Here is a 20,927-nt window from a genome sequence, read left to right as displayed (position 1 = left end):
GTTAACTTATTTTTGGATAAAACCAATTCCAATAAATATCTCAACCCGTGATCGGGGATCACGATTATCTTTCGCTCAAACTCTGCCTCAAATATCAAAACCTACGATCAGCTCTCATTCCAAATATGCAACTTAGGTTTTAACCTGATTGGAGATTCTTAATAATTCTACCGGGCCCTTAACTTTGCATGCTAATCCCTACTAAACCTCTAAGTCTAGACACGACTTCAAACTTAGCTCGGATCACAACCCGTGATCTCTACCAACCGTGGATATCTCAACCTACATGCTCGATACCAAAAGATGTCACACCCAATTCCCTTCTACCGAGGTAGAATGTGGCACCCATCGGTTAAAATTCCCTTTTAGCTGAAAGCCCGACACCTGCTTTTTAAACAAAAGCGGGACCCTACAAATCACAATTTACAATTTTTCACCAAGTACATGTTCAAATACATAAATACAATAAATATAATTACTCCAATTTACTGGGTACAACCGTTACTAGGTCATGACACCAATAACAAGAAAAAAAGAAATGAGGGACCCACTGCAGGTCCTGGATCGAACCCACGACTCGTTCTAAACCCGATCGGGTAATCTAGGTTCCCACTCCTGCGGCTCTGACAAAGCATTCAGGTTGGTGGTGAGTGGCTTAATAATTCCAAATACTTAAATACGAGTAGTATATAAAGTATATAAATACCAATTTCTCAAATAATTTTCCAACTTTTCCAAAATACCAGAATTCTAGCAAAATACATTTTTTTAAAGAACTTTTGAAACATAAATTAATCATAAATCAATGTCAAAATAACTAATAATATAAAACCGTTTCTCAAATCCATAGCTCGAAAACTCTCCCGGCATGGCCGCCGTCGCGACTAGGTTGGGAGCCAGTCAAGTCTTCGTAACCTTGGCGTTGGCTCCACCGAGTCCCGTGTGGTGACTCCGGGATCCCGATGTATCATCCAATCAGGGCTCTACGCTCCCACCGATCCGACAAATCAACACCCTGTGTCCACCACGCCACCTCTAAGGTGGCCCGTGGGAACCCACTCTGCGATGAGTCGGGGCTTTTAGCGCCGTCACCATCCAAACCAACATGTAGATGCACGGACAATACTAAATCCGTATAAATCATAACATATGGTCCTTATCCGGGACAAACATTCACGATACGATACATCGATAATACGAGTAAAGTCCAAATATAAAAATACCATTCCTATGCCAGGGAATGAAAAACCGATCCCACAAATATTGTCGGTAAAATATTTTTAATACACGACATGATTTCACAAATCATTCCAAATCAAAAGCATATATAACCATCCAAAAATAAATTCATGAACCCAGAATAATTAAATCACATATACATGTATTTATACTATTTATAAATACGTATAATTATACTGAAAATTGATGTATCAATACGATTGTCGGGGAACATCAACGGCAAATAAATATCACGTATACCTCAACATTATCACCCTAATTAAACATGATAAAAAAAGAAATACTTAAACAATTATTTTTCAAAATACTAGCCATTAAATAATTATTTCAAAATAATAATAATTAATCAATTATTTAAAAATAATAGCCACTACCAACTCACTCAGTGTCCTTGGGTTCCTTGCTAGACCTCGGAACTCCCTCCCAAGACCGAACAACACCCAACGGAATAATATAATAAAAAAATAAATAATATATTTAAACTCAAAAGAAAATACAAAAATAATAATCAATTCTCTATTGGGCCCACTCACTCCAATCGGTTAAAATCCGACATTGCATAATCAAACCTGGCTTTCAATTGCACTTAAACCAACTCAATTTAGACTAAACACGGTTAAACCAATCGAACCAATCTCAATTCCATTGAACCAAGTCTCAATTGTACTGAACCAAAAACTCAATCAAAACTGAACCAGCTTGAACCAACTCAATTTTTATTCAAAATCCTTTGAACCAACTTGGTTCAGTCCAAAACCCTTAACCCAAATCAACTGAACCAAAACCCAAAACCATCTCAACCTGATTTGATCAGGCTCCAACTCAACCAAATTAATTCAACTCAATCAATTCATGCAACTTGGTTTGATCCAACCAATTCAACTTGGCTAACTCAACCCATTTCAATCTAACCATTATCATTAACCTCCTAATCATCATAATCATCAATTTAATTAACTAAACTAAATTTTAATCTCGGTCTACAAGAACGCTCACAGAGAAACCGAAAAATCTCATCCTCCATTTTAAACAAAAATTCAACTCAAATACTAAGATTTTTTTCCAAACAACTTCAAGTATTCATCATCAATCAACAATAAACCATGCTTTTACTCATTCAAAACCAAGCTAAACTCATAAAAACAAGTCTAAGATTTAGCATGGTTGCTCAAGTTCATTTCAACCAAATATCATGCATTATTTCAACCAAATAAAACTCTTACCAAAGCAAGCAAACACTCCGCTGACTTTCTCCCAGATTCTCCAAGCTCCAAACTCCTTCAGTCCCTCCCATTTTCCTTTTCATTTTCATTTTTCATTTTTTTAATCTCTCCCAGGGTTATCGTGAAGGTATGAATGAGAAGGAGATGAAGAAGACCATCAACTCTAGATTTTTTTCTCCAACTTATGATTCAGCTGAAATTCAATTTCAGTCCCTAGAAATATAATTTCTTACAAAAGAGTCCCTGAAAAACTCACAAATAGTCCCTGAATTATGAAATAGTATTCTCAAAAGGTCCTTTAAAATTATCCAATGGTCCCTGAAGTATAACACAATATTTCAAAAAGGTCCCTACCGCCTTACCTTTCAGTCCTTGGTTTTCAGAAATATTTTTATATCAATCCCTTTTTCTATTACTCTTTAACCCAAAATCTTTTAAAAACTTTTTACACTTAAGTCGCTTTGCTCGTCCACTGGGGTTTCCAACAAGATCACTCGTAGAAAATTCTTACTCAGAATCGTAGTAATACCCTCGAATATATTTTCCAATGGATATCTAAAGGTTCAGTAGTATTACAATTTTCGTCCCATAAAATTTGAAAACTCACTCCGCTCACATCCGATTCTGAAGGGTTTGGGGTTTGAAAAACATAGATTTTAAAAAGGAGGGGTTTTAGGGATTGCAAAAACTAACCGGGTGTTTTAGCGATTTCTACAAACTTAAATGGTTTTTTTTGGCAATTTCCACTTTGTTTAATCGGGAAAAATTTTAAAATCTCTAATATAAAATCATGAAAAATATCTAATAATAATAATAATAATAATAATAATAATAATAATAGTAGTAGCAGCAGAGTTCGCTCATGGCGCAGGCTCACTCACCGTTTTGGAAACAAAGGCGATGAAGCCCAATGGCCGCCGGCGGATCTCTCGCCGGGAAACTAGGCTTCCTCCTCCATCAAAGCCTCTCCCACTCCCTCGCCGCCGCCACCCTCACCATCTCCGACCTCAAACCCATCCACGCCGCCATCATCACCTCCGGCCTCTCCACCGACCACATCACCATCCCCAGACTCATCGCCTATTGCGCCGTTTCCAACTCCGGCGATCTCTTCTCCTACGGCCAATGCCTTTTCTCCGCCACTCCCAATCCCTCCCTCTTCACCTTCAACTCCATGATCCGAGGCTTCTCCCTGAGCTCCGACCCCATCCAATCCATACACCTCTACACCCGCATGCTCCGCACTGGTATCTCCCCAGATAATTTCACCTTCCCGTTTCTCATTCGCTCTTGCTCCTCCTCGCCGTCTAGCTTTCTCGGCCGCGGTATCCATGGCCATGTTCTGAAGCTCCGGTTTGATTCTGATATCTTTGTTGTGAATAATTTGCTTAGCTTGTACTCAGGTTTTAAGGACATGGGCGCTGCACAGAAGGTGTTTGATGAAAGTCCTTGTACACTTGATGTAGTTTCTTGGACCACAATGATCACCGGACACTCAAAATGCGGCGAGATGGACCGTGCGCGGTGGTTCTTTGATCGAATGCCGAGCAGGAACTTGATTTCATGGAATGCAATGATCGCTGGATATGCACGCAGTGGCTCCGTGATCCATGCTCGTTGCCTGTTTGATGAAATGCCTGAAAGAGATGTGATGTCCTGGAGCTCATTGGTCTCTGGGTTTTCACAGCGTGGTTTATGCAATGAAGCATTGGCAGTGTTTGATGAGATGATATTGAATGGGTTTACACCAAATGAGGCAACGCTCGTCAGTGCAGCATCTGCTTGTGCTCAGCTGCGAGACTTAGACCGAGGTCGTCGAGTGCATTGCTGTGCATTAGATCGTGAGCTTCGAAAGATGAGTGTGATATTAGGAACGGCACTTGTCGATATGTATGGCAAGTGTGGAAGCATAGAGGATGCTTATAAGGTGTTTAGAGAAATGTCGGCGAGGAATGTTTACTCGTGGAATTCGATGATTACCGGATTGGCATTGAATGGTTCCGGCAAGCAGGCGCTGACACTCTTCTGGAAGATGAAATTGGCAGGATTGCAACCGAATGCAATAACTTTCATTGGAGTTTTAAGTGCGTGCAGTCATGCAGGGCTTGTTGATGAAGGCGAAATGTTATTCGATATGATGACTAGAGTTTACGGCATTAGGCCTATTGAAGAACACTATGGATGTATGGTCGATTTGCTTAGCCGTGCAGGGCTGCTCCAAGAAGCAGTGGATTTTGTGGCTAACATGCCGGTTGAACCACATCCTGGCTTGTGGGGTGCATTGGCTGGAGCTTGTAGGATTCATGACAATGTTGAGCTTGGTGTCGAGGTTGGCAAACGGTTGATTGAGCTTGAGCCACATCATGGTGGACGTTATGTTCTGCTGTCAAATTTGTATGCAGCTGCGAGACGATGGGATGACATGGAGATTGTTCGAGTTTGTTGAAGGAGAGGAGAGTGGTGAAAGTTCCGGGAAACAGTGCTGTAGAGATGAAGCCATTGCTGCTTTCTGATCACATGACGGTAAATATGTTGAAGTTGATTGAAGGTGATGAATCGGTGGCATCCAACATGGAACATGGAACATGACGGTAAATTTGTGTAATCTTTTGTTTCTTTACTCTAACAAAATAATCACTAAGTTGTGCAAGTGTGCAACATGGAACATGTTCTCCGAACGTTTGTCACTGCATGTAGTGTCAAATTATGCAAACAATGCAGATCTTAAACTTCTGTTTGTGATTTGCATTTGATGGATATGTTTTATGCAAGGTAAATGTATTATCTGATATAATCTTAAAGCTTAAATTAATAGGATAAGAAAATGTTTCTATTACTTAATTATAAAGAATAAAAAAATTAGTGATGAATTATGCAACAAAGTCAAATAGTCAATTTAAAAACTTATTATTTTGTAAGGAGTATAAAGTCATTCCATCTTGCATGTATATAATAATCAAATAATTTGACCGTAAACACGGATTGTAAGATTTGATTGGCAGCACAAACTCCAAAAGGGGTAACTCTAATAAAACAAGCAAAGGTGACAATACCCAGCCAGCCAACCAACCAAATGCTGCCAACTAATCAAATAATGTTAAACCCTGTCCAAAACCCAAACACCGAGACATCCAAAAGCTACCATTGATACAGCGTCATAGAAACAAGTCGGTAAAGTAACTGACAAGAGCTGAGTCCACTTCCAAACGTGTCCATGCACCTCCATAACCAAACAAACCCTAAACAAACCTAGCTATTTCTCCCTTCTCTCTTCCTATAAAACACACCTCCACCGCTCCCTTAAACCACTAAACCATCAAAACACAAAAACCCTAAATCTTAAAAACCATGGACAAAGAATCCTCAAACTTGGACATGGCTATGACCTCCAAGCTCTCCTTGGACCAAACTTACCTTGCAAAAAAAAACCCTCAAACATCTTCAATTCCATGTTCATCTCCACTGCAAGCACTGCCTCAAAGATGCTAATCTCTACTGCCTCTTCAGCCATGATTAACAGAGAAGGAGAAAGATGGGGAGTCATGGATCACGTCAGATATCTAATCATGTTAGTTGTTTGGCTCCATGTTTGGGCTCTTCGTTTCTTCATGGATATGTTTCCGGGTAGACAAAAACCTTCTTTTTATACCATTGGTTATGGATCATCTTCTTCTTCATCATCATCATCATCCATGGCTTTGGTCCCATATGACAAGCATGGAAGGAGCTGGTGTGCTTCTACTCTTGGGATTGGAAGATCACTCTCTCATGTATGTTCTTGTTTCTTGAATATATATATATATATATATATATTCATTTGTATTTTGACTTACTTCATCATTGTGAATGGTGGATTTATTATATATATATATATATATATATGTGAATGTGCAGATGTTGGGGATGTTGAATGAAATTCCAGCGAGCTCAAGAAAGTATGAGTTCATGCTGGCGATGGCGGATAAGATGTTGAACGAGAACATGCAACAAGGGCACCCAGCGTTGATCGACGTGAACAGAGCGGTGCTCTCGTCGGCGTTTTCCCACACGTGTGAGCTTCTCCGACGGTCTCTCCGAAGGTCGGAGTTATGTCCGGTGACGTGGCCGACACGTGTGATTAGAATGTTGCCGATGGGGAGCCAGGCTAGCGAAGATGTACGATGGGATACGTGTTTGTCTTGCAGGGATTGTGCCAGCGATGGACACGTGGAGGTCGGGGTCTAAGTTTGAGAGACGGGTGGCGGTGACGGCGCCGACGGTGAGCACGAGTGAGTGGTTGGAGGCGGAGAAGTTGGCGCATGAGTTGGTTTGGATTACTAATAAGTTGATAGCCAACGATGCTATCGGGGAAGCCATCGTACGGTGGGCCTTTGCCTCGGGATTGGCTGGATTATCTCTCACTTCTCATCCAAGGGTCCAGAGTTCACTCATCAAAGTTACAGGTGAATATTGTTTTATTTATTTACTTTTTACAAAAAAACCACAAACAACGTCAAAAAAATAAGTAGGTACAAATTAAAGTTCATATTATGATGCTTTATTATTATTATTATTATTATTATTATTGTATAATAATTTTATACCAAAATTTGTGTTTGTTTTTGCAGCGATGTTGGTGAGAGAAATGGCAAAAGGAGAATGGGAGAGGATGGGGAGACAGGTGAGATTTGGAATAGTGGCGATATGGCTTCCGTTGTTATGTTATGCGAGGAATGGGGTGACGGCGCCAGTGCTAGTGGGGTTAGAGAGATGGGAGCTGGAAAGAGCTATAGAAGAGCTCATTGGAACTTTACCATTGGATGACCAGGAGATCATACTTGGTAATTGGCTGGAGGACTTTGCGGCGTCGGATAGTAACTGGCCGAACCTCCAGGGGAGCTTTGAACGATGGTGTTGTCAATCTCGGAAGCTTCTGCAGTGATTTTTTATGTAGGTAGAGATTTGGATGGAATGAGAAAGAATAAGGCACGACCAGGATGATATGCTTGAGTATTATGGGTGTACGTATATGTAGATGTGTTTGCTGCTTTTTGTTGTTATTGTACTCGCACGATGCTCTTTAATAATAAAGTGATGAAATAAAGACGATATATGGCAGTATGCCAGTATGCACTAGCTAGTAGTATTGACTCTTTTGATGTTTTCATTTGCTTGAAGTTGAAGCAGTGGAGATATAATAATTGAGTGAAGAAAGTGGCATTTCATTCGTTTCAGCACTTTTTTCTAATTTTGAATTAAAATAAATTTATATTAAAATTTTTCATTGAGGTGAAAAATAATAATTGATTGACATTAGTATAATCTACTGTTAAGACATACTCTTTCATGAACCTTGGACTAGCCCATTGATAACTACATGTGGTTGTGATTGAAATGCCTCGAGTTCGAGCCTTTTTTTTAGAAACCGTGGACTAGTCTATAGGTAATTACCAGTGGTTGTGATTGAAAGGTCTCGAATTCGAGCCTATTCTTTTAGGAACCGTGGACTAGCCCACTGGTAACTACCAGTGGTTGTGATTGAAAGGTCTCGTGTTTGAACCTATTCTTTCAAGAATCGTCAACTAACCCACTAATAAGTACCAGTGGTTGTGATTGAGAGGTCTTAAAATTGAGCCTCTTGTATTACGATTAATTTTCTCTGGGTCTTCTCTGAGAGTTCTGTATGAGAAATACCTCTCATTCTCTTCTCCAGGATTGCATAGCATGAGTTATTTCTAGGAAGTCAGTCAAAATGCTGTAATTAGTGCACCTCCATACTCATTTATCTTTTACTTTGTTGTTTATCAACTTTATAAATATATATATATATATAGTTTTTCCTATGCTAGAGAAGCCTATTCAAATAGGGGAGAACTTACATGAAGTGCTTTATGTGCATTTCATGTAGTGCCCAATTATATACTGACACATGTCCCATGCGCAGCTCATTTGCTTTTTCTTTTTTCTCCCTTTAACTCAAGCTGGCCTCCGTTAACTCAAGCTTTTTCTTTTTGCCCAATCATTTACTATATTATATTATGAAGCTGCTTCTTCTCCAAGCTTGAACTACTTTGATCGGACCACCTTTGTTTTCAGGTGCTCTCTCTAACCATTGTTCCACCTTTGTTTTCAGGTGCTCATCGTCTTCTCCTTCACAACTTTTTTTTCCCCTCTTTGTCTAAAGAGATTTTTGTGAAAGGTGCCATCTTTCTGACTATTCAAAGCTTTTTCCAGTTGGTGGGTAAGGAATAAAGAAAGGGATTTCATTTCAATTGAAAAAGTAAGCTTGTATTTTGTGGACATTGGCTGTTGATATCAAGGTATTGGAAACTCCCATTCTTTTGTTTTATTGTCTTATTTTTTTATTGGTTTTTCATCTGTTTGTGATGGACATCTTCATTCTTCTCATACTTATTTGGTTTTATTTCTATTATTGTTTTTGGTTGTAATAACTGCATATTCTTCTTTGCTTGATTTTTTTGGCTACAACTTCTTGTTTCACAAGTGTGTTATGAGATTTCAATAATTACAATTCATTCTTGATTTGCATCAAAATTTGATAATCTCTTCTATTCAAGTTCTTGTTCCTGTGTGTTCTGTTGAATTATTTACTTTTCTAAATGGAAAATGATGCATCTTGGGAGTCCTTTCCTGTTAATTATTTTGTGCCCTCAAATTAATTTTTTGCAGTTTCTGAAAACTTGATTGATTAGACCAATGGTATCCTTGTAAATTGCAGAGTGCTATAACATGATGGAAAAAAATTTAACTCCATATGTGGGTATGAAGTTTGAAATAGAGGAAGCGGCATACATGTACTATAACATGTATGCTGGTTATATTGGATTTAGCATTCGAAAAAGTTGGGCAAATAAAAGTAAAGTTGATGGAACAACACTTCTATCTCGAAAGTTTTGTTGTTTCAAGGAAGGTTTTAAGAAGCAAGTTGAATGTGAAGGAAAAAAATCGAAAGGATTTGAGAGTTGGTTGCAATGCTCAGATGATTATTGGACATCAAGAAAATGGAAAATATTATGTTACATTTTTTTAAGGACAACATAATCACCAAGTTGTGACCCCTCACAGCAGACACAAATTACCATCACAAAGGAAGATAAGCATTGCCCATGTAGCTAAAGCAGAAATTTCAAAGAATTTCGGGATTCGGCAAAAGTTAATTTTTGATTTTATGAGTGAGCGAGTTGGAGGCAGGGAGAATCTAGGTTTCACACTCAAGGATATTGGCAATCATTTGCAATCAAAGAGAATGAGAGAGATGCGAGAAGGAGAAGCATACACACGAAGAAAAAATCAGACAATCCATCATTTTGCTACTTATTGCAATATGATACTGAAGGCCAGATTGCTAATATTTTTTGGGCTGATCCAAAGATGGTGATAGACTACGCATTGTTTGGTGATGTAGTCTGTTTTGACACCACTTATAGAATCAATAATGTTAATCGTCCTTGTGCTCCAATAATTAGGGTTAATCATCACAAGGAAATTGTTGTTTTTGGTTTGGCATTGCTTTATGATGAAACAACAGCTTCTTTTGAATGGTTATTGACAACTTTTCTTGAGGTTATGAAAGGAAAAAAACCAATAACCATATTTACAGATCAAGATGCAGCCATGGCTAAGGCAATAGCAAAGGTATTTCCTAAAACTTATCATTAAATATGTTCATGGCATTTATTCCAAAATGCTCTCAAACATCTTGGGCATACTTTTAAAGGGTCAAATAAGTTTGGTGTAGAGTTCAAAAGTTGCATGCATGATTTTGAGTACGAGGAAGATTTTATTCATTCGTGGAACTCTTTACTTGAAAAACACAAGCTCCAAGATAACAAATGGTGTTTGGATACATTTCAAGAAAGAAGGAAATGGGCAATGGTTTATAGTAGGCACACTTTTTCAGCAGGTATTAGAAGCACTCAGTTATATGAAAGTTTCAACAGTCGCATGAAATGTTATGTGAAGCCTAGGCTCAATTGGAATTCTTTACAAGGTTGAAAAATTATTAGATGATGTGAGATACCAAGAGTTGGAATCTAATTATGAGATGAGTCAACTTAAACCAACATTGAAGATGAATGTTCCTATCTTGAGAAATGCTAGAGATATATATACATCTAAAATCTTTGATTTATTTCAGCAAGAATATGAGAAGTCCTTGGGGATAGTAGTTAAAACATGGATTGAAAGTCCACCTTTGTATGAATACAAGGTTTGTGTGTATGAGATACAAAGAGAACATAAGGTTACTTTTGATTCAAAAAGTAAAAGAATTGGTTGTTGTTGCATGTCTTTTGAGTTTGTTGGATATTTGTGCAGTCATGCTCTAAAAGTTCTTGATATTTGGAATATAAAGGTAGTTCCTTCTCAATATATGTTAAATAGATGGACAAAACATGCTCGTGAAGGGTGTGTGGTGGACTATAAAGGGAGAATTGTGAAAGAAGATCCTAGACAGGTTGTTTCAAACCGATCCAAGGATTTAAGTCGCAGCGCAGTTACAGTAGCAAGTAGAGCAGCTGAATCTGAGGATGCATCTATCTTTTTTGCAAGAAAGATGGTTAGTTAAGCCTTGAATTGGAAAATTTTTTCACTAAAACTGATAAAAATGTAGATGATGGATATTTTCAACTCTATGGCTATGAATTATTCTCAAAGTGTTGACAATAATGATGCTTTTACAAGTGAGCAAAATGAGATCTCAAAAGGTGTTTTAGATGCTTGTAAGGCAAAATGTATCAAGAGAAATCTTGTTGTAGCTTCTGTCAAAGGTTGAAGAAAAAAAAGTTTCCTTGAAAAAGGAAAAACTAGAAAAAACCAAGCAACTATAGCAAGGAGTGCTTCGCCAACTATTCCATTATCTAGAGATAACATTCCAATTATTGCTTCAAAGTGAGCACCTTTGGAGGTAATAATTTTTGGCATTTTTAGCTTTTTGTGTTAATTTTTGCTAAACAATTTAATTTGTGCTTTATAAAGATCACAAGGCATTACAATTTAATTGTCCTTCTTTACTTTTTCTTTGCATGGTGGTCCTCCGATAAAGCATGAATTATAACTTGAGTTTGATGAATAAATCCCCAATGTTTGTTCTTATAAGTCTGGAACTTCTAACAAAGATTATGGTTTTAGAATCTCATTAGATGCATTTTTTTGGTTGTGGAAACAATAAAAAGGTAAATTGGGAATAATCAGGGAATGATACAACATCAGTAGTCCTGGATTTTTGTTGTTTCTGTAGGTTATAATGATCTTGACCGAGGTCAACCTCGCTTTCATATATAATTTGCTTTGGTTATTTGATGTAGTTAGTTTTGATTATCTTCACCAGGCAGAATGTAGAGGTATTAGAACTAAAGGACAGAGATTGTGAGTTGGTCACATTTATTCAGAAATATTTTCTTAAATTCAAGCAGTAATGTATATAATATCAAAAATAAATTACCTACAAGTTTATGGCCGGTATTGCTTCTAATTTTCCAAACAAATAGGATGTGCTAAACTTTGTTCTTGTTTTGTTGTAGAGTGTCATCTTCATGTAGTGACCTCTCGCTGATAAAACCAACTGGCCAACATATTCAAATATCCAATATAGAAGTTGTCACACCCTACATCAAGAAATTCTGCTTCAAAGGGAATACTTATCGAAGATGAGATGGATTTAACTAAAGATTAGATGTGTTAAGAAAAAACAAAGCTGAATGATATTGTCATGAAATATATAATGAGTTTTGCTTGTTATCTCATGATTTTGCTTATTGTTATGATGTAATGGTTGGGAGTGTTAGGATTGTAATGAACAAATCTTTTTATTTCTTGTTTTGGAACTCACGGACATCATGGAAGACCTTTGTTGATTTTGTGGTTGTAATTCTAGTTAATTGTTTAAAAAAACTATTCTCGTTTAGCCTAATTTTAGTTAAATATTTGTCACAATTAAATGTCATTTATTACTGCTTTAGCCTAATTTTTAGTCAAATATCTATCACAATGTCATTTTGAGGCTTTTTGAGCAACTTCATAATATCATATAGTATTTTTTTATCTTCAAAGTTAACGGAAGCTAGCTTGAGTTAACGGGAGAAAAAGAAAAACAAATGGGCTAGCATATGGGACATATATCGGTATATAATTGGGCACTACATGAAAATGCACATAAAGAACTTCATGTAAGTTCTCCCCATTCAAATATATATAATTCAAAAGCATGGTTAAGTTTTTGTGGGTACAGATGACGAGTCCCATGTGAAGGTGTGTGGTTCCTAACTCAAAGTAGTTTTCCTATTTAAAAAAAATAAATAAAAAAAAAAACTTGCAAATGGATACCAAAACCATTAAAATTTACAGTATTCCACTATTCCCAACTAGTTAAAAAAAATATCACTTTTACATTCCTTTTCATTTAGACCCCTTAAATAGAGATGTAAATGGGACGGAAAATCTCTAATCCCCACAAAGACCCACTCTGACAGGGACAACCCTCCCGCAGGATAGGGAACAGGAGAAAATCCATCCCCTCCCCGTGAGATGAAGAGAGGGTGGGTATAGGGGGTATTCTTCATAATAAAACTAGTGTTACTCCCGTGTAATGTGCAAATATAATTATATGAAAATATTTTTTAAAAATTTTAATGAAAATTTTTTATTTTCGATAAAATATAAGATAAAATTAATATTATATAACTTTTTTCAACTTTTAAAATAAATTATTTTTAAAAAATTAATTTTATTATATATTATGAGATAAGATAATAAAAAAACTAGTTTAAAAACAATATAATTTAATTAGTGTTATGTTATCAAGTTTGGAATTAAAGTTTTTATATCATGAAATTTAAATTATTTAGAATTTATGTAATAAAAATTGGTGGGCGGGATTTTTCTACCAGATGGGGATCCCCTTGGGGAGTGAGTGGAGTGAATTTCTCCCTCACTGAAAAATTTGGAGGTAGGAGAATCCTCGCCTCGTGGGGGATCCCATTCGTCCCCCACTTGCATCCCTACCCTCAAAGCAAAAGTGCAGAGACTTCATCAACATAGTTAAATTAAACAAGCAGACTCAAATACTAAGAACAATGAATTAAAAAAATATCTTGATCATACATATTTTATTTTTTCTCCCGACAAAAAGGCGAGTAGGCATCTTCAAAAGAAATAAGCAAATATTGAGATGCACTAGTTATAACTTATAATGACTTAACGACTTTTTAAGTTAACACATAGTGTGTGTTTGGATGACGGTAATGGAATGATAGGGAATATAGTAATGATAGCCTGGGGAAGAAATGGGTAGGGGATGGTAATGAAAAAGATGTTTGGTTGGAAGGGTAATTCATTTGGGAATGGGAAAATAAAAAAAGTGGGGTTGTGATAAGATTACATTTTTACCCCTTATATAAAGAAATGATAGTTATTTCTAATAATTATTATTTATAAATAAGTACAACATAAATATTTATTTTATTATTATTAATTAATGTTTAATCCAAAAGTAATTTTAAATAAATATTAATATTATTCTGCAATTAAAATTTATTAATGAATTTCAAATGAAATTTATTTTACACAATTATTATGTATATAATAATTACTACATAAATATTTATTTTATTATTATTAATTGATGTTTAACTAGAAATTAATTTGAAATAAATATTAATTTAATTCCATACCTTGTATATTTTAATTGAATTTGAAATGATATATATTCAAATATTTATTATTATAAAATAATTGAAACATAAATATTTATATTATTAATATTTAATGTTTAGTTAGAAATGATATTTATTTCAAATAATTATTATTTATAAATAATGAAAATATAAATATTAACAGTAATTATCTCAAATAACATTTTTCCATTTCGTACTTAGAATTTTTTAATTAACTTCTAATAATCTTTATTTTAAATAATTATTATTTATAAAATAATTAAATCATAAATATATATTTCATTATTATTAATTGATGTTTAACAAGGGCATAATAGTAATTTTACGTTTCACAAAGGTATAATTGTAATTTTGTGTTTCACAAAGGCATAATAGTAATTTTCATATTTCAAAAGGGCATAATAGTAATTTTGTAGGGGAATACTTCATTACCCTGTGGGGGTTAATGGTGACCCCCCAAGGTAATGGTGACCTCCCAAAAAAGCCACCCAAACACATGCATGGGAATGTGTAAGTAATGGTTCCCCCAAAGAGGGAACCATTACCCCCATCCAAACACACACATAGTGCAGTGAAAACCTGTCACATATATCTAAGATGATATATCAAAGACTATAATTCCACAATGATAAATCATCTTATCATGCAACCCTAAAGAAGTAAATAAGTTATGGTTATTTCATGTAAAATGAGTATCATTCACTATATATTTTCATGCTGGCTATACTTTCCAGATTACCTATTTAGCAATCAAATATTTAATCAATTAATGTCTACTTAAAAAAAAGTAGTAATTCAAAATTGTATACGACATCGATTTGAGTGATTTAATTATGCATGACGTCTACTTGAAATTTGATTCCGATTAATCAAATTAATTTTTATTATTTATACTTAATCAGTTTGGGATAAATTTATTCAAGATTAACTATTTGATCAAACATATGAATATGATTGATTGGCGCCTGCTTAGAAGATATTTATTAAAGATTATATATATATATATATTTCCTTTTTAATATAAAAAAATAAAAATTCAAAGTGATGATTTATAGCTTAAGAACCTTTCTTTGGTAAATCCAAATAAAATTCATACATTCAGATTAATAATTGTACTGACAGGATGTTCTTGAATAAAACATAAAGAAATAAAGATGATAGCACTGTTAGTTTCATTGTACTTAAAAGTTAAACAGTGAGGCTCAAATGCTAGTTGTGATGAATTGAAGAGCCAGCCATTACAGGCAATGAACTTCCAGATAACTAGATATCATGCCAACCGAAAACAGTTGCAAAATCACTTGCGGAGCAAAAGAAGAATGAAATCATAAAATGTTTTAAGGGCATCACTCCACTTCGGCTAGGTAGTCATCAATTTCAGCCGGTGTCAGTACCCTGCAACAATTGAGGAAAGATGAATTCATCAGTTAACTTTTGGTGCAAATGCAAATTTTCATCCTGCAAATAGCAAAATCCTAAAACCTTAACCGTACTTAATTCTCAGGGTCCGCATTTCAAGAATTTATGCAAATGCATTTGGTATACATTGATCATTAGATTTAAAAATAAAAAATAAACATAAAAAAAAACCCTGAGATTTGCCTCCAGCATCATTTATAAAGTTAATCTGGAACCTAAAAAATAAAATAAAAAACAAAAATAAAACTAAAAACTTTATTAAAGATATAATAATTTCTTTCCATCTAGTCAAACTAGGATGCCACAACATTCCTGCTCAAAAAGAAAACAGAGTGTGCAGAGGCAAAACTGAAAATTGAGGAACACTTGAAAGTTCAGAACAAGAAAAAGGTGTGGCATGATATGAGAAAGTGCTGAAATTTCGATGTTAGCGGAAATGAGAAGCAACCAAGTATTTTAAAATTGCACCAAGATGCAGAGTGTCTTCAAATTTTACCATGAACTTAACAACTAACTTTATCGCATTAACGAAGCAAATTCTGATTATTTATGAATTACTGGGCACCAGGTATGTAAAATAATTTTAAAAATTTTCTGATTTAACCTGAATTAATTTATCTGTGATATATTTACTCTGTTGTGGCTTGTGATGGAAGTAAGATCTAAATACATGACAAACACGCTACAAATATAGCAAATATAATGAAAAATAATGTGACAAAGCATGTTGCGGAACTAAGAAGCATACCTAAATTTTCTGTCAGCACCAATTATGCCAATCTCAATGTTCTTGCCTGAAATTTGGCCCTCAAACCTATTGTTTAAAACAATACTTATTAAAAAGTCACCAATATAGCTTTATGTAATCAAGGTAAGTTGAGCAGTCTAATACCCTTCTTTCAAAGTCAAAATGGCAGTGTGAACAGCATCATCAAGTTCCATATCATCAGTGTACCTACAAACAAAGAAATAATTAAGAGTTAACCAAAGGTAATGAAGTAACACAAATAACACCTGAAAAAGAAAAAGAACTACGGTCAACACCCTGCCTGGAAGAGCAATACACTGTCAAGATAGTTTATGGAGAAAACTAGATACTTGCTAGAATTTATCTACAAACAATGCTTAACAAAGAAGAATAATATATTTCATGCTAACGGATGACTAATTTGAGGTATTCTGAGCAGATAAAGTAAGAGTTATAAAAACACATCAGTCATTTTTCCTACTGCCTGATATTGTTGTAAGTGGGCAAAATAACCACACAATATTCATATATATTCAAAACTTATCAATGGTACTTTGAATCATCAACAGAACTTTCAGAAAATAAAAAGGAATCTATTCAAATAATTATTAAGGATTGTTCTATACAAAAACATCATTTTGATAGTAGCCTTGTAACTAATTTTGTACCTCTTCTCAAGGAAAGTCTTTTGCATTAGAAACATTCTTCCCCATAGCAGATGCTTTTCCATGAGAAGTATGAACCTGATGGGTCAACCTAAAAAGAAAATTTTTCAAGAGACAAAAATGTATGTGAGAGGTGCCAAAAAAATCATATCCTGCAAATCTTAACGGCTGCAACAAAAAAGAGTATGATTTACAGCAGAAAAACCCATACAACATAGGTATACCAAGAAAAAGAATGAGATGAAATCTAGGTTTTCATAGCAATAAAACCAATCCAAACTTGCTTACAAACATCTGGCACTAAACTTTGTCGAATACCTGATAAAGTTGTGGACCATTATCATCATAGCCAGCAACAAGTAGGGAAACTCCAAATGGCCTCACACCACTAAGGAAAAAAGAATAAGGTGTCAAATATAACAGTTCAGCAACCTGGAAAAAAGTTTATTTCTGTCGCTCTCTTAATGGAATCATAAGCAATAAGAAAAAAATTCTTTTGCTTCTTTCTTTTTCTTCGTTGCTTACTCTTTTTGGGCAATTGCTGAAAGAGAAAAAGAAATTTTAAGAGCATGAGAATACCCAGATTGAGTGAACTCTTGCATAACAGTTTGCAGTTTTCTCTTACAAGTTGTGTTACAGGAATAGTCTCCTGAAATGATGATTTAAAAAACATTAAAAATAAGGCTATCAGCTCCAAAAAATATGAAAGAGAATATAGCACTTCACCTTATCAATTTGTACAAAAGATATGAACTTCACAAAACAAGCACCAATATGAAGCCAAATAAAGGTTGCATGAAACACTGTAGTCTTGCATGCACAGTAGATGATCTAATGTACAGACACATTAATACATGAAGATAGCTTACAAAGCGCATATACTTTCACAAATAAAAGTAGCTGGCTGAGATTCACAATATGCAAATACTATCGAAACCTCATCTCTCAGAGAAGTCATATAGTGATGCTCTAAAGCTACTAAAGCAAGTCCAACTAAGACAGATATCTGTAAAATAATAAATTTGGGGACGACCCTAGGATCAAATCAAAAAGGAAAGATTTTTACAAAACTTCAAATAAAATTAAAATTTGTGATAATACTGAAAATAACTTGCATTTAGAGTTGTTGCCAGGGGACACAATATGTTCAGATTCTGGAGTGTTGTTCATGAGCCTTTTAACATTTACTCAGAAGTCAAAATGATAAGATATAGAAATCTCCAAAATCATATTCTACAGAGGTGCTTTTATAAAATTAATTTTACTACCCCAAATCGCCAATGTAGTAGCATATCTAGATAACTATGTAAGACACCAATGTAAACTAGTTCTTAATGAAAAAACAGAACTAGAATGGAATCCAGCATATAAATTTTTCCTTTCTTCCCTAATGATTTTTCTGTTATTTTATTCTCCTCTATACGCATCAACCCAAGTGGAGGCTAGTTATTTAGTATAGAAACAAGACATAGAATAAGGAATATGTAGAAACATGTAGAGGTGTAAAAGATCAAAAATCCATGCAGTTCTACAATTTTGATTGATGTACTGCTTCAAGTATATAAGAAAAAGACTCCACATAGGATGTGAGCCATTTGCTGCACATGGGATAAAAAATCATAAGATCCTACAATCAGACTAACAATTTAGTAACTGTTACATAAAGTTGTACCTTATACAGACGGTAATACTGTTGTGCTTGTTTTCTGCTTTTCCTTACGAGAACTCGAGAATCTGGACCCATTCCACTACAAAGAAGAACCCAAGAAAAAAACCAAAAGAAGAACCAAGCTTATTAGTATAAGATGATCATTCTCCGCATGACTGGATAGAGACTGCAGTAGAAGCTAATGCAGCGGGTTTGTGAATATTAGAAGCTAATGTAGAGGGGCTGCGAATAACAAACTGCAGAGAGTGCATGTTCAAACGTTTCTGCAATGTTTATTGAAAGTGAAGGTACTACAAGAGAGTTTATAAGTGACATGTGTTTTAAAGTGGGCTTTGCTAAGAGTATGTTCACATTGACATGGAAATGTATACCTGATATACAATCAGAAATGTAAAACTGACCAACTTTACCAAATTTCAAGAATAATTTGATTAATAAGCTGTAAGCTGAGGTTGATATGTACACCAAACATGGCATATCATCCGTATTTAATACAGTACAAATTCACATTTTTTGCCTTCACACAGTTGATGAGATTTAGCATGTGTGGAAACCATTTCTCATGTTGCACAAGAAATCCCTTTTATCATTGGACCCTGCAGGTTCTCTTAAGGGATCATTTTCGGTTAATATCTTTTCACATGCATTACGTCCAAGTATTTCTGTGATGAAATCACACAAAAATGTACTGACCATGTGAAATAATAGTTAAAACTCAAAAACAACAGAGAGCACTCGAATTAGAAAGCACAATGAAAAGTTATAAAATTTATAACTGAAATTTTTAACTTTATGAAATTTTTCAAGAATTTTTTTGTTTGTGCCAAGATAAAAAAGAAACAACAATAAAACCTTATCTGATTTAAAATCCAAAAATAAGTGATTGTAACAGTTAGAGAAGCTACATGCTTATTACATTATTAATATATTCACGCAGGCATTATTAAAAGTAGACAGCTATGAAATCTCCAAATACCAAATTTAAATGGCTCTTGAGTATTAAAAGCAAACCTGTAAACAACACCAATGTTCGTTGTCATCAGCTGAATCTTTTGCACCTGAAATTAGATAAAATATTAACATGAAGTTTGCCCATTTTCCCAAGGGCAGCATGCATAAAATCAAATTATAATGCAAATAGATGTTTCAGAATGGCAATGTTCAATCTCAAGAATTAACTTGAAATGGCTAGCCATTGTTTGCTCAAATATAATAAGAGAAACAACTCAGTGAGGACAATGAGCCACTGATCAAGTTCACATAGTGAATGCATGTATTGCAGAGTATGAGAAAGTACATGCTCTACTGCTTGATATTCATATTAAGTTAAAGCAACAATAGAAAGGGCATCATTAAAACATAGTAAAAATATCAAACATAGGCTACTGGATGTCTCATCCACTAAGATGAGAGGGCAATTTCTTCTCAGTTGCAATAACAACTCCATTTTGCAGCTGCAGTCAAGATAAATATGTATAATGGTGCATTAGAAAATGGAATAAAAACAGCTATGACAAGGAAAAAGGACGATAAATCTGATAAAAAGGCATCAACAAAGCAGCACATAACTCACACAGTAACATAAAAATTAACATGAACTTACTCAAGCAGTTTAATATGGAATTTTTCCCCACACAGAAGCAGAGCAACTGTGGGTATTTTTCACTAAAAATGGCAAGGCGGGGTCAGCAGAAAGTTTTGTGCCATTATCCTTCATCTTACAAACAGATTTTTTACTTTTCTCATGCAACACATTCATCAAGAGAACAACTAATGTCTTACTAAATGTCAGTATCATAGAAACAAATGGCTCTTCCTGGGAAAGCAAACCATGATGATTCCATACTAAACTTAACGCATTTTTGGTGAACTAATGCCGAATTTTTTTCAACTCATCAGCAAATTTCTCAAGTAATTACATAATGATCTATCTCCAAGAATCATCAAAACACACAACGTAAACAAAAATGAATATCAACAACTTACTTCAAAATCGCAGGATAAAAAACAAAGGCACGCCAATCAATTGCAAAAAAATTCAGAGGGTACAACACCAACACCATATGCAGAGTGATTACCTTTGATCCCGAGTGACGTTTGGCCGGATCCAACAGCCATTAGAGCGTGCTCGATCTGTACAAGCTTCCCCGAAGGGCTGCACAATGGATCGAGACATCAACGACAGAAAGATCGAGGGTTTTGAAGCTGAGAAGCGAGAAGAGAGAAGGAGGACCGATGAGAAGAGTACCTGAAAGTGGTGAGGGAGAAGGAGTACTGGCTATCACCCATTGA

The 20,927-nt window shown here is 35.1% G+C and overlaps 2 protein-coding genes and 1 pseudogene across 2 annotated transcripts; 2 read left to right on the top strand and 1 right to left on the bottom strand.

The window, feature by feature from the left end:
- The first annotated feature begins 3,312 nt into the window (after positions 1–3,312).
- Positions 3,313–5,201, top strand: LOC120271837 (pentatricopeptide repeat-containing protein At5g66520-like). The gene is given in 3 exon segments (XM_039278517.1): positions 3,313–3,787; positions 3,866–4,897; positions 4,900–5,201. Coding segments are annotated over 3 exon segments (1,599 nt in total). The 5' UTR covers positions 3,313–3,372; the 3' UTR covers positions 5,052–5,201.
- LOC120271712 lies at positions 5,129–7,383 on the top strand. The gene is made up of 5 exons (XM_039278390.1): positions 5,129–5,196; positions 5,821–6,232; positions 6,357–6,513; positions 6,647–6,904; positions 7,070–7,383. The coding sequence occupies exons 1-5, from the start codon at positions 5,129–5,131 to the stop codon at positions 7,381–7,383; spliced, it is 1,209 nt and encodes a 402-aa protein (XP_039134324.1).
- Positions 7,384–15,208: 7,825 nt separating this feature from the next.
- LOC120271807 lies at positions 15,209–19,893 on the bottom strand (annotated as a pseudogene).
- Between the last annotated feature and the right edge of the window lie 1,034 nt (positions 19,894–20,927).

The sequence above is a fragment of the Dioscorea cayenensis genome, chromosome 11, assembly GCF_009730915.1.
Source record: "Dioscorea cayenensis subsp. rotundata cultivar TDr96_F1 chromosome 11, TDr96_F1_v2_PseudoChromosome.rev07_lg8_w22 25.fasta, whole genome shotgun sequence".
Lineage (NCBI taxonomy): Eukaryota > Viridiplantae > Streptophyta > Magnoliopsida > Dioscoreales > Dioscoreaceae > Dioscorea > Dioscorea cayenensis.
Note: the sequence above shows the minus strand (reverse complement) of the source record. Positions and strands in the feature narration are given on the sequence as shown.